This window comes from Mastomys coucha, unplaced genomic scaffold (assembly GCF_008632895.1).
Source record: "Mastomys coucha isolate ucsf_1 unplaced genomic scaffold, UCSF_Mcou_1 pScaffold21, whole genome shotgun sequence".
In the NCBI taxonomy this organism is placed as follows: domain Eukaryota; kingdom Metazoa; phylum Chordata; class Mammalia; order Rodentia; family Muridae; genus Mastomys; species Mastomys coucha.
In genome coordinates this window covers 137522394-137537493 of record NW_022196904.1, presented here as the reverse complement: position 1 = coordinate 137537493, position 15100 = coordinate 137522394, and the positions used below count along the sequence as shown (strand labels likewise).

The following is a 15100-nucleotide window of genomic DNA, read 5'->3' as shown; positions in this document are numbered from 1 at the left end:
GGGACTGACGTCTGCAGTACTATGCCCTGCCAGTTTTATCCTAACAGCTGGAACAGAGCTTCTCAAACTGATAGTGTCCTAGACACAGCAATCATTCTTCGTGGGGGTCTGATCCCCGCATTGCGGGTAGTTTAGCGCTCTAAACAACCCAAGGAGGCCACACAGTCTGTATATTCAGAAATGGCCTCTAGGGGGAAGTCATCACCCTCAACTGAACGCACAGAGCCATTTCCGACAGATTCCCGGACCAGGATAAAAGGCGTTCCGTCACTGGCAAATCTGGATGATGGAAGTCACACGATGCACTTGTGGGAACCGCATTACGGTCCCCGGATGATTCGTCAGCTCTTTGTGAACTAGGTTCGGACTCCTGGCTCAGAATCTCTTCGCGGGTACTCCCTACCCAAACGAGATACAGTTCGAGAAAGTCAGTTTCTGGTAGCGACCGAGGCCTCGGAGTCGGAAGGCTTAGGGACTTCCCCCTCGACCGCCACCCTTCGGCTTTCCCGACAAGGGTTAACGCAGCAGGCCTCAAGTTCCCCGCCGCGCCTCTAGGGGGCGACGCCCCGCACTCCTGTGGTCACGTGACGACGAAGGCGGAACCGAGCACCAGGCTGGCCAATAGGAAGCGGGAGCAGGGTCCCGGGACTAGAAGAAACGGCGGCCGGGAGGGGGCTCCGGGATCATGGGGCTTCTGACCATTCTGAAGAAGATGAAGCAAAAAGAGCGAGAGCTGCGGCTGCTCATGCTGTATCCTCCGAGAGCTAGAGCGGTCGCGTGGGTAGCGCGGCCCGCCGGGTGGGCGGAGCCGGGCGTGGGGGCGCGGCCGCCGTGGGGACCCATTGCCGGTGGTGCGTCACGCACGCGGCGCTACCACTGCCCGGCGCGGGGCTCGGGCGAGCCGTACCACTCTGCGGGGCGGGGGGTGACGTGCAAAAGGCAGCCCCGGTGGTCTCAAGGCCGGGCCTAGACCGGGACTCCAGTATCACTGCGAGGCGCGGCGCAGTGGTGGTGACTCGGACGTCACGCTCCCTTGGGCTGGCCCGAGCGTGACCCCCTCCCCTTCATCCACGGGTGTAGGCCTTGGCGGTTCCCTTAGGGTGGGAATCCCAGGGTCTAGAGGACCGCCTGGGCCCCTGCGGGTAGGCGTGGACTCGGTTGGCCACAAGTCTAGCTGTCACTTAGGGCCAACACGGACCTTTCATTGTACCTGCATCACCCATTTTGCACTGTGCCAGGCCACCTAGGCATCCGCGATCCACAAAGTAGCAGAGGGAGAAAAGGAAAATTAATGTGCACTTAGAACTTTACTACTCGCGCCTGTTGTAAACAATTCTGAGACACTCACTAGATGACCTCTATGCAGTAAAGCTGGGAAACGAAAAAGCCGTCATTTCGGATATTCTGTGATGAAAGGGGGAAGGGAAGTGGTAAAGCAAATAAAGTGTGTAGTGTGGGTAGAGAAGAACAGAGTCAACAAATGGTCAAAGACCACGGCACGATAGTAACTGTTGGACGAAGACTTAAAGGAGGTAGGGATACCTGAGAAACCTTAAGCAGAGGACCTGAAGGGTGAAGGCCCTGGGGGAGGATAAGACGGGCATGTTCAAGAAAAAATGGATGAGCAAAGGGCTGGGGAGAGGAAGAGCCCACAGCCTGGGACCATTTAGGCAACTGGACTATGAAAGAGCACAGGATGGTGGCTTAGACCAGGGTGGAAGTAGAAGAGTATTTTATGACTGTGGTGCTCATAGGACTTGCTGCTGGATGGGAGGAGAGTTATGAGGGAGATAAAGCCAAGCATGAACTGGTTTCTGGCCAGAGTACTCAGAAGGACAAGGAGCCACTTGCCAAGATGAGAGAAGCATGTCTCTGGGAAGACACCAACCCTAACTGTTTGGGCAGGTAGGTAGCAGCCATCAGCCTAGAAATGATTATGGGATGGCCCAGCTGGGGAGTGCTGAAACAGGTGTAGACACTTGTGTGAAGTCAGATGAGGCGCATAGAGATGGGATCTTGGAGAGGACCAAGGAAAGAGTAGCAGTGCTGGAATGGAGCAGAAGATGGCCGCCTGACCAGCAGAGAGCAGCAAGGTCATCTTTGGAGACCTACCTGGAGACCTATGAGGCTTCGGGAAGCATCAGAAGCCAGTCTGATAACAGTAGACCTACAGAAAGCAAGAGGCTAAGCAAAGATGGTGCAGTGGTTATGAGCCAGAGAGCAGAGGTTCAGTGCCCAGTACCCACTTGGTACCTCACAGCGTTGTGTAACTTCAGTCCTGGGATCCTCATGTCCTTGTCTTGATTCAGTGGGCATGCAGGCAGAAACTCAAAATATTCTGAACAAACAAAAAACAAGCATGGTATCGAATATCCAGTGTATGGAAGGCAGAGGCAGGTGAATCTACGGGCTTAAGTGCAGCCTGGTCTACAGAATAAGTTCCAGGCCAGCCAAGTCTACCAAGACCTTGTCTCAACAAACAAACAAAATCCAGGAAAGGTCCAACACGGTGTTCCATGCCTGTAACTCTGGCACTCAGGCGGCAGAGGCTGGAGAACCTCCACAAGTTTGAGGCCAGTTTGCTTTACATAGAGTTCCAGGCAAAAAACAAAAAACAGTACAAGCAATAAGATGGAGGTTGGTGCAGCTGAGTGTAAACACCTGTTCCCAGGCTGCACCACAGAGGAAGCTGTGGCTGACTCAGCAGATGATGGGGGAGTGGGTTGAGACAGGTTCTGATGCAGGATGAGAGGTTGGAGATTGTCTGGTGTTCAGAGGAGGAGGCATGGAAGAGTGGATGGTGTTGGATTGACAGGATAGTCAGCCGGCTTTCTAAGGTGAGAGGTACTCACCCGAGCCTCTCAAAGGTGGGGAGTCCCGGGGCCAGGGTCACCTGAGCAGGAAGAGAGGTCCTAAAGGCAGAGCCTGTCCCTCCTCACTCAGTTCAGGCATTGGCTGCCCCGTGTTCTCACCCGCTGTTGAGCTCACCTGTTGGTTTGTTCTCTGCAACAGAGGCTGTGGATCATTCCAGAGATAGATGAAGGTGGTTGCCACCTCTAGAGACTTGCACTTTACTTGATCCTTCAAAAGACTGGGCCCATCTGTTTTGGGCCTCAAGACTCCACAGAGCCTTATCTGGTACCTAACCTGAAAGCCATTCTTTCAGGAATGTCCTTCACTGGTTTCAAGTACCCACTTTGTCTTCTGCTTTATTTAGTCTCTATTTTTTTTAATGCTTACTTATGCGTGTGAGAACTTTGTATGTATGTCTGTACACTGTGTGGAGTGGCTGGTGCCCATAGAGGTCAGCATTTGATTGTGAACCACCATGTGGGTGCTGGAAACTGAACCCAGGTCTTCTATAAGAGCAGCATGCGCTCTTTCCTGCTGAGCCGTCTCTCCAGCCCCATTATTTAGTCTTTTGCTAGTGTTTAAAGTTTCATAGCAGTGGTGACTTTGTCCACTAACAGCTGAGGGGGCCTGGCCTTTAAGAGGCACTCTATTTGACGTATAAATTAAGTTACCTTGAGTTGGCCAGCATGATAGAATTCCATTTTCATACTTCCACATTTATCTCAAGCCAATTACTTACAAGTCAGGCATGTGCTCAACTTGCTTCAACATACAGTTGGAAAATACTAGTCCTCAGGTGGCAGTGTGATGACATGTTGTCCAGCAGAGCCCAGGGACTTCTCCTTAGCCTTTGTGCCCCAGTGGCTTGGACAATGCTGGCAAGACAACCATCCTCAAGAAATTCAATGGGGAGGATGTGGACACCATCTCCCCAACACTGGGCTTCAACATCAAGACCCTAGAGCACCGCGGGTGAGTGGGGTCACCGAGGGCCATTGGGCTGGGGGGAGGCTGGGAGGGCAGGAGCCTGACCTTCTTTGCCCCTTCCTTCCAGATTCAAGCTGAACATCTGGGATGTGGGTGGCCAGAAGTCCCTGCGCTCCTACTGGAGGAACTACTTTGAGAGCACGGATGGCCTCATCTGGGTGGTGGACAGTGCTGACCGCCAGCGCATGCAGGACTGTCAGCGAGAGCTGCAGAGCCTTCTGGTGGAAGAGGTGTGCCCCAGGCTTCCACCTGCAGCCAGGCCAGACACCTGCCACAGTGCCATGATTTACTGAGACACTTGGGGAGGGAGGGGTCGATTCACTCACTGGGCCCTGGGCTGAGACCTGGATGCACATCTCTGCCTTTACTGATTCACTGCCCTGAGTCTCAGTCAGTCCCCTTGCTACAGGAGCTGCCTCAGGACTAGGGCACCACCAAGCTCAGGGAGGCAGTGAAGCTTGCACAGGATCCGAACCTTGTGTGGTTTCAGGAAGACACATAACCTCTGAGCCATAACTTCCACATTCTTTAAGTACTAACTAGGCTAATCTTGCCATTTGTTGTCTGGACCAAAAGACTTCTTTTGTTGACAACAGAGTTTTACTCTGTATCTCGGGCTGGCCTCAACTGGCTGACACTGTCCTTGAACTCCTGATCCACTTGCCAAGTGATGTGTGTGCCATACATCATTCCAGATGTATACCACCACACTCCTTCATTATTGGCTGCTTATTTATCTTGGCAGGTTTTTTGTTTGTTGTTTTGGGTTTGTTTGGCAGCAGGGTTAGGGTAGGTGTTTGAGATCAGGTCTCCCTATGTAGTCCAGCTGCTCCAAACTCTCTCTCCTGCCTTAGCCTCCTGCATGCTAGGATTAGTTAGCCATGCTCAGAAATTACCATTATCTTAAGCTACTAGTTTTCTTTGGATACTGCCATTTCTCCATTAATGTGCTCTGTTTTCCCAGAGCTTGGATCATGTTGCCACATTTCAGTTAGTTGAAGGCCAGGGCTCTTTTTGAGAGAGTAAGAGGGAGTTGCTAGTGGCTGTGTGGAAACCACAGGGATGCGTGGGACTGTAGGCTCACAGAGACACAGACACACATGCCATTGGTGTGACTTCAGCCCCTCGGGGAGTATTGAACAGGTCTGAAGAGGTCACTGTTGTCAGAGGCTGAGTCAAGGCCCAGCAGGACTAGGCCCAGAAGTTAGATTTCTCTTTGTACAAGGAGAGGATCCAAAGACAAACACATCAAGGGAAATAAGCAGAGAGAGACACCAACGGGGCAGCCTGCTGGAAGTAAATTTTAAGGCTTCTGTGAACTGGGAGGAGGGGCAGGTGGTTATATCCCAGAATCCCCAGGGCAACCCCAGCATGCTTATGCTTTCTGCCCATGGCCAGAGCTACAGAGGTCCCGGGGATCATTGTGGGTATAAATGCTCTTACTGACTATGGAAGAGAAAACTGAGGCTCAGAAGAGAGAGATGACCATTGTGCGCTGTCCACTGCCCCCCACCTGTACCTCCCCAACAACCTGGAGCTCTGTTCCTGACCCTGTGTGCTGACCACCAACCTCATGCCTTGTATAGAAGGGATCGAGCTGTATGTTAAGCCTCCCCCAGCCCCAACTCATCTTCTCTTTCCCCAGCGCCTGGCTGGAGCAACCCTCCTCATCTTTGCCAACAAGCAGGACCTGCCTGGAGCACTGTCCTGTAATGCTATTCAGGAGGTGAGTCAGGCCCCGGTGCAGGCCCACTAAGTAAAGCTGAAGGGTCTTTAGTACTTTATTATTTTTAATTTTAATGTCTTTGGTGTTTTGAAATTGGGTTTTGGTAGCCCTAGCTTCAGACTTACTAGGAAGCTGAGGATGACCTTACTACTTACTCATCCTCCTGCCTCCACCTCCGGAGTACTTGGGATTACAAGTGTGCACCACCATGTCCAGTTTCTGCAGTGCTGGCAATTGCTCCCATAGCTGTGCATGCTAGGCAAGCACTCCTAACTGAGCTACACTCAGGCCCAGTCTTATTTTTTTATTTATTTTTGAGACAGAGTTTCTGTAGCCTAGGCTGTCCTAGAATACACTATGTAGCCCAGGCTGGCCTCAGCAGCAGTCCTCTTGCCTGGAATTTCAAGCATGCACCTCCATGCCTGGCTAATAATTGGTATTAAAAGCCATTATTAGCTCCTTTGGTGTGGCAAGACCTAGGGGGGGCTCTGGATTTTGATTAATAACATAGAGTGCCCCACAGTCTGGGAGAAGGCAGGCCCGTAACTAGATCATTTCCCGGGGGTTCTCCGGCCAGACTGCAGGAAGTCTTCCCATTGCTGTGGTCCCTGTGTGGGTTCACAGGTTTCATTCTTGACCATTGTACAACAATGTCATTAGGGAGACACTGTCACCTTAGAGAGAGGGTACAGCAGACAGGTTAGGTAGCCTGCCAATGTCACAAAGTAGGTAAACAAGCCTGGATTGTGTGTCATGCCGATCCGGCCATGAAGCCATGGCACATCTTAACTGTCACTCCAGCAGGCTTAGAATCTTCATTTTTGTTTGTTTAAGACAGGTTTGGTCCCTCTTGCCCACCCCCCAGTGTACTACTCTACATTCCACACCTGGCTTGGAGTCTCGCTGTTACCTTTTAACCAGCTGTGTGATTTGGAAGGTTGTAGAGCCTCTGAATCGGATTCCCTCCTTGGCAAAATGAACCACACCATCCCTGCATCAGGATGCCTTAGCAGGAGATGAAATTATTTCGGTGGTCCCTGCAAAATGCCTGGCTCCTATCATACACTCAGCAGCCCAAGCTGGTTTTATGTCACTGATGGTGGCACTAGTGTGTAGCTTCAAAGCCACCTACTGGGTGACTGGAAAGGAGCTGAGGCCTGCTGGTTCCACTGGTCCTTTCTGTCCCCAGGCCCTGGAGCTGGACTCCATCCGCAGCCACCACTGGCGCATCCAGGGCTGCAGTGCCGTCACAGGGGAGGACCTGCTGCCTGGCATTGACTGGCTCCTCGATGACATTTCCAGTCGTGTCTTTACTGCCGACTGAGCTGCTTCACTGTCCCCAGCTCACTGTCCAGGTCCCTGTCCTCATCAGACACCAGCCAGAGGGATGAGCACCAGCTGGCCAGACTAACACTCCCAAACCCACGGTGACCTGCTGCTGCTACTACTGCCCGTTGCTGCTCCCCCTGGGTGAGGGCTGTCACCCTGGCTCCCAAAGTGGCCTGCAGCTGCCGTGCCAAAAGGAAAGACTGGGCTGGGAGGGACTACCTGCTGCTGCCAGGGTCCTGGGGGTTGCCTTGCCTCTGTCCAGCAGTGAGAATAAAGCACTCCTCACCCAGTTCCTGGCTGAGCCATTTGTGAGTCACTGACTTTAGCACTCACCTGGAATGCTGAGTCCAGAGGGGACAGAGCAGAGCAGAGGACTAACTGGTTTAGTCCTCTCTTGTCAAAGGAATGGGCAGAGCATGGAAGCTCAGGGCAGAGCTAGCTGGGTCCATCTGCAAGTGACCAGGCAGCCTTCTTACAGGAAGAGACATTAAAAGAGGGAAGTCAAGGAGGAAGAGAAAGGTTTCTGAGAAACCTTGCCAATTATCTCAAGGAATACCTGCCTTTATCAGTATGAATTACAAAAAAATAAAAGAACAACCTCAAGACTTCTCCCAGCCCCACCTGGCTCATGAAGTTTAAGTTCAGTTCCTAGCTTGCCAGTGCAACCAGGAAAACCTGAACAGTGGGCAACCTGCACGGCTATGGAAGGCCACATCAGGCAGATAACTAACGGATTGAGGTGTACAGAGTGGGAAGACAGGCTGTGTCAGCCGTGGATAACTACAACTAGCAGGGCCACAGTGGGCCCTCAGCTGCCTAGCCGGGCTGTCTCAGCCAAAGCCCAGTGTGGGGTCTGCCTTGTTCCATAGACTTGAGCATCCCTTCCACAGGGAAACTTGACCCACCCAGGACCTGCATGCCGATACCTATTGTGTAAGTCTAGATTATGCCATGCTTGAAATTGAAATGCCCAGGGCAGAAACTGGCTGGGTTGGCTTGGGGCCCTGCCAGTCTCTCACAAGGTCCCAATGCCACCAAGCCCAATGGACTGTGTCCCAAGGTATAGGGCAGTTGCCTAAAGGAATGTGATATCACACTGGGCTTGAGTCTTACCCATGCCAACTCCAGAGCAACAGAGGTCAGAGCAAAGCCTAGCTGGGTCCTCAGGAAGGAGGGAAGACAGGCATCAGAACAGAAACAGTCCTCTAGAACCCAGCTGTCCTTTCCAGCCCTCCAGTGGAACTGCCGAGGGCCTTCAAGGTCCTTCCCTGTTCAGGTGTGTCAGTTTGTATGTGCTTGGTCCAGAGAATGGCACTATTAAGTGGTGTGGCCTTACTGGAGTAGGTGTGCCACTGTGGGGATGGGCTTAAATACCCTTAACCTAGCTGCCTTCAGATGAAGATGTAGAACTCTCAGCTCCTCCTGCACCATGCCTGTCTGGACGCTGCCATGCTCCCACCTTGATGATAATGGACTGAACCTCTGAACCTGTAAGCCAGCCTCAATTAAATATTGTCCTTATAAGAGTTGCCTTGGTCATGGTGCCTGTTCACAGCAGCAAAACCCTAACGATGACACCATGCTCAGTTCTCTGAGATACTCCCCTCCCTCCGCCTTTCTCCCTGATTTCCCTCAATTTTTTTTTCTTTCTTTAGATGAAGCTCCCCAGTGTAACATAGGTTGGCCTAGAACTCATGATCTGCCTCCATGTCCCCAGTGCTGGGATTACAGATTTGCACCACCACTCCAAGCACAGCTTTCTTTGTGCTGACTAAACTGCATACCAAGGCATCTAGGAACAGTGTTGTCTCAGAGTCCTGGGAAAGTCCCTCAGGAGTGACAGCAGCCAGAGCATGGAAGAGGAATTGGTCATAATACAACCAGAGACCAGCCAACAGCCTTGTTTGGGTCAGTCCTTATCCAGAGCAACCTCTGCAAACTTTATCCATTCCTGTCAAAAATCCCAGAAGAGGCTTCAGTTTACGGTACATGGCAGTAAGGGCAATGAAAACCCATCTTCCACGATGACTTGTTATTTAAAAAAGCACTATCCCCAGCCCCTGCACTGTGTGTATGTGTGTTGAGATAAGTCTCAAGTCTTGAGCTTTATCAGGTGGCAGCAGCAGCTGGCCTTTTCTCCACTAGCTGAGGTCTCAACCCCATCATGAATAAAACCTAGGCCTCAGAGACACCCATGGCTCTGCTATGCCCTTGTTAATGCTGGCTGATAGAACTGCCTGACTCGTCTGGGCTTCCTTCTGTCTGGGGAAAGATAATGTCAGCCCCTGCTATAGATATGAATCAACTGGTGTCAGGGGTATCATGAGCATTGGGTAAGTGTCAACTATGATTGTGATTTGAAACAATGGGAGCTTATGCATTCAGGCACTGATACAATGGAGTCACCCCAGTGCCAGTGCCCCTGGTACTGTGTGTGTGTGTGTGTAGCATCCTAATTTTACTCTGCTTAGCTTCAACCTCAGGGCCTTGTGCATTTTAGACTACTACTCTTCTATCATCAAACCAATAAAAAGAATTAAGCCGGACAGTGGTGGTGCATGCCTTTAATCCTAGCACTTGGAAGGCAGGAGCAGGTGGATTTCTGAGTTCCAGGCCAGCCTTGTCTACAGAATGAGTTCCAGGACAGCCAGGGGTACACAGAGAAACCCTGTCTCAAAAAACCAAAAAGAACAACAACAACAAAAGGCTGGAGACATGGCTCATAGGTTAAGAGCACTGACTGCTTTTCCAGAGATCCTGAGTTCAATTCCCAGCAACCACATGGTGGCTCACCACCATCTGTAATGGGATCCAATGCCTTCTTCTAGTGTGTCTGGAGACAGCTACAATGTACTCATATAAATAAAATAAATACTTAAAAAAGAGAGAAAGAGCCGGGCAATGGTGACACACACCTTTAATCCCAGCAGAGGGATTGAGAGGCAGAGGCAGGCTGATTTCTGAGTTCGAGGCCAGCCTGGTCTACAGAGTGAGTTCCAGGACAGCCAGGGCTATACAGAGAAACCCTGTCTCAAAAAACCAAAAGAGAGAGAGAGAGGCAGAGAGAGAGAGAGAGGGGCAGAGAGAGAGAGAGAGAGAGAGAGAGAGCGAGCAAGAGAGAGAGAGAGAGAGAGAGAGAGAGAGAGAGAGAGAGAGAGAGAGAGAGAGAGAGAGAGAACATGAAGATCTTGGACTCACATTTTGAGTCCTGGAGATCAAATTTAGTTGTCAAGCTTGATGGCAAGAACTTTTGCCTTCATAGGCATCTCTCCTTTGGTTCTGTTTTGTTGGTGGTGTTGGTGGTGTGTGAATGTGTTTATGGTATTTCAGGGTTTTTTGTTTGAGACACTTTTCACCACCTCATTAGGTAATTAATCTTGGCTAGCCTGGAACTCTGTGTAGACCAGGCTTCCTTGAATGCAGAGATGGGTCTGCCTCTACCTCACAAGTGCTAAGATTAAAGGCTACCACAGCACACCTCTCTCCTCTTCAATTATCTTTTCTTTTCAGATTTATATTTGTGTGCATGTTCATGTGGGAACCAGAAGAGGGTGTTGGCTACGGGCAGTGTGAGCTTCCAGACATGGGTGCTGGGTTCTAAACTCTGGTCCTCCAGAGGAGGAGCAAGCACTCTTAACCACCGGATCTTGTCTCCACCCCCTTGACAATTCCTCTGATCCCAATATGAGTGGCTTAGTGGAACTCATTCTGTTAACACCTGTCAGTTGTCTCCAATCAAATGCTAAGCCAAGAGGGACCATTCACACCCCCAAATCCCTTCAAATTCACAGATCCCACCAGCCACAGGTCAGCCTGAGGTGGGTGGGCTGGGGTCTATGCCTCCATCTAGTTCTCACAGGAGACAACAGCTTTGTGTGTAACCAAGTCCTTGGACTTCCACAGTCCTGTGGTGACTTGAACAAGAATGGCCTCTATAGGCTCATATATTTGAATGCTTAGTCACCAGGGAGTGCCAATACTTAAAAAGGAGTAGAAGGTGTGGCCTTGTTGGAGCACCTATTACTGGGGATAGGTGTTGAGGTTTCAAAAGCCCACGCCAGGCCCAGTGTCTCTCTCTTTTTGCTGCCTGTGGGTCCAGATGTAGAACTCTCAGCTACTTCTCTAGCACTGTGTCTGCCTTGCCATGATGATAATGGACTAAACCTCTGAATCTGTAAGCCAGTCCGGCCAGTCCCAACTAAATGGTGTCTTAGTTAGGGTTTTACTCTTGTGAACAGACACCAAGGCAACTCTTTTTTTGTTTTGTTTTGTTTTTTGTTTTTCAAGACAGGGTTTCTCTGTATAGCCCTGGCTGTCCTGGAACTCACTCTGTAGACCAGGTTGGCCTCGAACTCAGAAATCTGCCTGCCTCTGCCTCCCAAGTGCTGGGATTAAAGGCCTGTGCCACCACTGCCCGGCCCAAGGCAATTCCTATAAGGACAACATTTAATTGGGGCTGGCTTACAGGTTCAGAGCTTCAGTCTATTATCATCAAGGCAGGAGCATGGCAGCATCCAGGCAGACATGGTACAGGAGAAGCTGAGAGTTCTACATCTTCATCTGAAGGCAGCTAGTGGAAGACAGACTTCCAGGCAACTAGAATGAAGTGGGTCTCAAAGCCCACATCCACACACCTACTTCAACAGGGCCAAACTTTCTAATAGTTCCACTCCCTGGGCTGAGCATAAACAAGCCGTAACAAATGGTTTATTTTCTTGTTGTTGTTTGTTTATTGGTTGGTTGGTTTTCCCCTCAAAACAGAGATCTACCTGCCTCTGCCTCCCTAGTGCTGGGACTAACAGCATGATGTACCACCACAGCCAACAGCTCAGATTTTTTAATGGTTCTTTTATCCATTCTTTCCCATTTGTAGGTGGGATTTCTGGTAGTGGTGGAATGTGTTGGAATCTATGTTTAGTGATAACACCATTGATACATCTTCCTCACCAATGTGGCCCTGACCTGGTGTTGGGTTTTCACTGTACCTGTGTTGTGCCAGCATGCCTCTTGATCTGGTCTGCTACTGAAGATACTGTGACAAGTACCGCTTCCCATAGATGAAAACTCGGTGCATGCAGCTACAAGAGGGAAGTGTGATGCTTACCTATGATCTCAGCATTTGGGAGGTGGAAAACAAAGGATCAAGAAATTCAAGGCTAGCCTCAACTACATAGAGAGTCTGAGGTTAACCAGGGCTACATGAGATCATCTCAAAGTCCCACTTCCCCAAATTTGAAGCAGTTAAGGGGACTTCAAATAGCTGTAAGTGTTGTGATGTCAGAGCCTCTGTCACTATCCAGCTTTTTCAGCATCAGAAAATGTCAGTCCCCCCAGCCAATCCCGCACAGAGATGCAGGAAACTTAACCTGGCTCTACCAGGCACATTTTGAACACAATGAAAGTTGCATGGGTTAGGCCCTAGGCCAAGCTCCTAAAGTTCCAGATATTCAGGAGGTTTAGGCAGGACGACATTTTAAGCCCAGAAGTTGGTCAACACAGCAGAGACCGAAGCTCAAAATAATTCATAAATAAGAGGCTGGATGAGTGTAAAGAGGAGAAATAAGGAGAAGTTTCAGAGGTCTGTAAGGAGGGTGTACGTAAGGGGGAAGTGGGCTCAATCAAAAGCCAGCTGGTCAATCCTCTCCCAAACAACCAATCCTTAGTCTCTACCTAGAACTCCGCTTTACCAATGACCTAGAACTTGTCAGACACTCCCTTAGCCACGCCCCCAAGCAAAGAACAGCTCTGTCACTTGCTACTAGGTCCCTGGGCCTGAAGAAGGGCGCAGGCCGGATCCTGGCGGTGGCAGTAGGCTCAACACACGGAGCGGGGGCGACGTGCAGGAGGCAGGAGGAGGAGCCGGCGGCCAGCACCGGTGTCATGTCGCGCCAGGCGAAGGATGACTTCCTGCGACACTACACAGTCTCGGACCCAAGAACCCACCCCAAGGGTTACACAGAGTACAAAGTAACCGCTCAGGTGAGGTGGGACCCAGCGGGGAACATTACCCTTTTAAGCAGCTTGGGACCCGTGTTGTACCTTAAAGGCAAAGAGCTTCAGGGAGGTCGCAGTTTGGCCTACACAAATAGATTTCCCCTTTAAGAGGAGTCTGAGGCAGGAGACTTACGATGCCTCACCGCCAGGGGCGGGGCTAAGGGTCGTTTTTAAAGTCTGTGGAGCTCTGCTCTGTTCCTGGCCCGTACCCCAGCCCTGTTGGTGAAGGTGTCTAGGTGCTGTCTACGAATTTCTCAAAGCAAGAAAACTACGGATTAACCCAAATATTCCTTCTCTAATCGCTTAGAGTAACTTTTGGTAATTTTCCCTGCTTGATAAGTAAAAGCGCCCCCCGCACCGTTTTATTTATTTATTTATTTATTTATTTATTTAATTAATTTTTTTTTTTTTTGAGACAGCCCTGGCTGTTGTGAACTCACAATGTAAACCAGACTGGTCCGGAAGTTACCCAGACCCGCCCGCGTCTGCCTTCCAAGTGCTGAGATTAAAGGCTGCACCAAGACCGACTATAAAGAAAGCTCTTTTAAAATTATATATACATGGATATATGGATATATACAATTTTTATTTATATATTATATATTTTTATATATAATATTTGTATGGTTTTAAAAACTCATGCAATTCAAAAAGACTGATCTTCACAGAAAAGGAAGCCAATGAGCTGAAATTGGTGTTTGTAACAATAAAACTTAAAATGAGCTCATAGAAACATCAGCATGAAAAAGTGCTTTTAGAATTTTACCCAAGGACTTGTAACTATGGTGGCCTCCAGCGGGAGAAACCAGGTTGCTGCCTGAAGATTGACTATACATTTTCTTGTACTTAAATTTGTTTTTTCAACTAGGCAACTGTTTGATTAGTGTACTTGTCAGCTGTTAGAAGGAAGCAAAACAAAAGTCGCTCCCAAAGCAACCTAAGTCAGAACCTTAGATACTTCAAGAGTGTGCTTATACCCAATGGCTTGCTTTTTCCCATGCCAAAAAAATACAAATATCATAATTGTCTCTAGGAAGATGGCCAGAGGGTAGAAAGGATGAAAAAGCATTCAGAACCCTTTCTTATGTCTTCCTGTTAGCTTTTTAGACCTAGTCACATGACTTACACATGCATATCGTTTTTTCTTTTTTTCAGTGCTAGGGTTGAAGTCAAGGCTTCCCACTAGAGACGTGCCTCTCTCCCTCTCTTGCCACAGCACCCTACAGCAGAATGATCCTTTTATTTTTATTTTGTAGATTTCCTTTTTTTTTTCTTTCTCTTTTCCGAGACATAGTAGCCCTGGTTTTCTCTGTAGCCCTGGTTGTCCTGGAATCTTGTGCTGTAGACCAGGCTCAAACTCAGTGATCCATTTGCCTCTGCCTCCCCAGTGTAGGCTCCCTAGGGATTAAAAGTGTGTGCCACCCCACCTGGTTATTTACTTAAAGATTTAAAACGTAGTTGTGGGTTTTTTTTAAAAGATTTATTTATTTATTTTATGTATATAAGTACACACTGTAGCTGTACAGGTAGTTGTTGGAATTTGACTTTTAGGACCTCTGCTCACTCTGGTTGGCCCCGCTTGCTCCAGCTCAAAGATTTATTATTATACATAAGTACACTGTAGCTGTGTCCTGACACACCAGAAGAGAGCATCAGATCTCATTATGGGTGGTTGTGAGCCACCATGTGGTTGCTGGGATTTGAACTCAGGACCTTTGGAAGAGCAGTCAGTGCTCTTAACCGCTGAGCCATCTCTCGAGCCCTGTTTTTGTTTGTTTGTTTTTTAAAACAAAATATGTATGGGTGTTTTATCTGCCTGTGTATCTGTGCATTAGCCATGCAATACACAAGGAGGCCAGAAGAGGGGGGTAGATCCCCATGGATTGGAATTACAGGCCCTTGTGTACCCTTAAATTGGTTCTGGGAATAGAGAACTTCTGTCCTCCAGAAAGCAGCCAATGCTCTTAACCTCAGAGCCATCGATCCTGCTCCAGATTTATTTACTTTTATTTTACATATGTAAATATTTTGCCTGTATGTATGTATATGTACAGGCCTGTACAGCCTGGTGAGATCAAGGTCAGAAGAGGTATTGAATCTCCTGAAATTGGACTTAGAAATTTTTTTTTTTAATTTATTATATGTAAGTCCACTGTAGCTGTCTTCAGATGCACCAGAAGAGGGCGTCAGATCTCATTACGGGTGGTTGTG

The 15100-nt window shown here is 49.2% G+C and overlaps 2 protein-coding genes across 2 annotated transcripts in view; both read left to right on the top strand.

The window, feature by feature from the left end:
• The first annotated feature begins 577 nt into the window (after positions 1 to 577).
• Positions 578 to 7185, top strand: Arl2 (ADP ribosylation factor like GTPase 2). Its single transcript, XM_031389408.1, has 5 exons — positions 578 to 750; positions 3715 to 3825; positions 3908 to 4070; positions 5486 to 5566; positions 6756 to 7185. The coding sequence occupies exons 1-5, from the start codon at positions 686 to 688 to the stop codon at positions 6888 to 6890; spliced, it is 555 nt and encodes a 184-aa protein (XP_031245268.1). The 5' UTR covers positions 578 to 685; the 3' UTR covers positions 6891 to 7185.
• Positions 7186 to 7303: 118 nt separating this feature from the next.
• Snx15 (sorting nexin 15) overlaps positions 7304 to 15100 on the top strand; it is a 14526-nt gene continuing 6729 nt past the window's right edge. The window contains exons 1-2 of the mRNA XM_031384973.1: positions 7304 to 7828; positions 12658 to 12874. Coding sequence (XP_031240833.1) covers positions 7812 to 7828; positions 12658 to 12874 — 234 coding nt within the window. The 5' untranslated portion in view covers positions 7304 to 7811. The remainder of the gene's footprint in view (positions 7829 to 12657; positions 12875 to 15100) is intronic.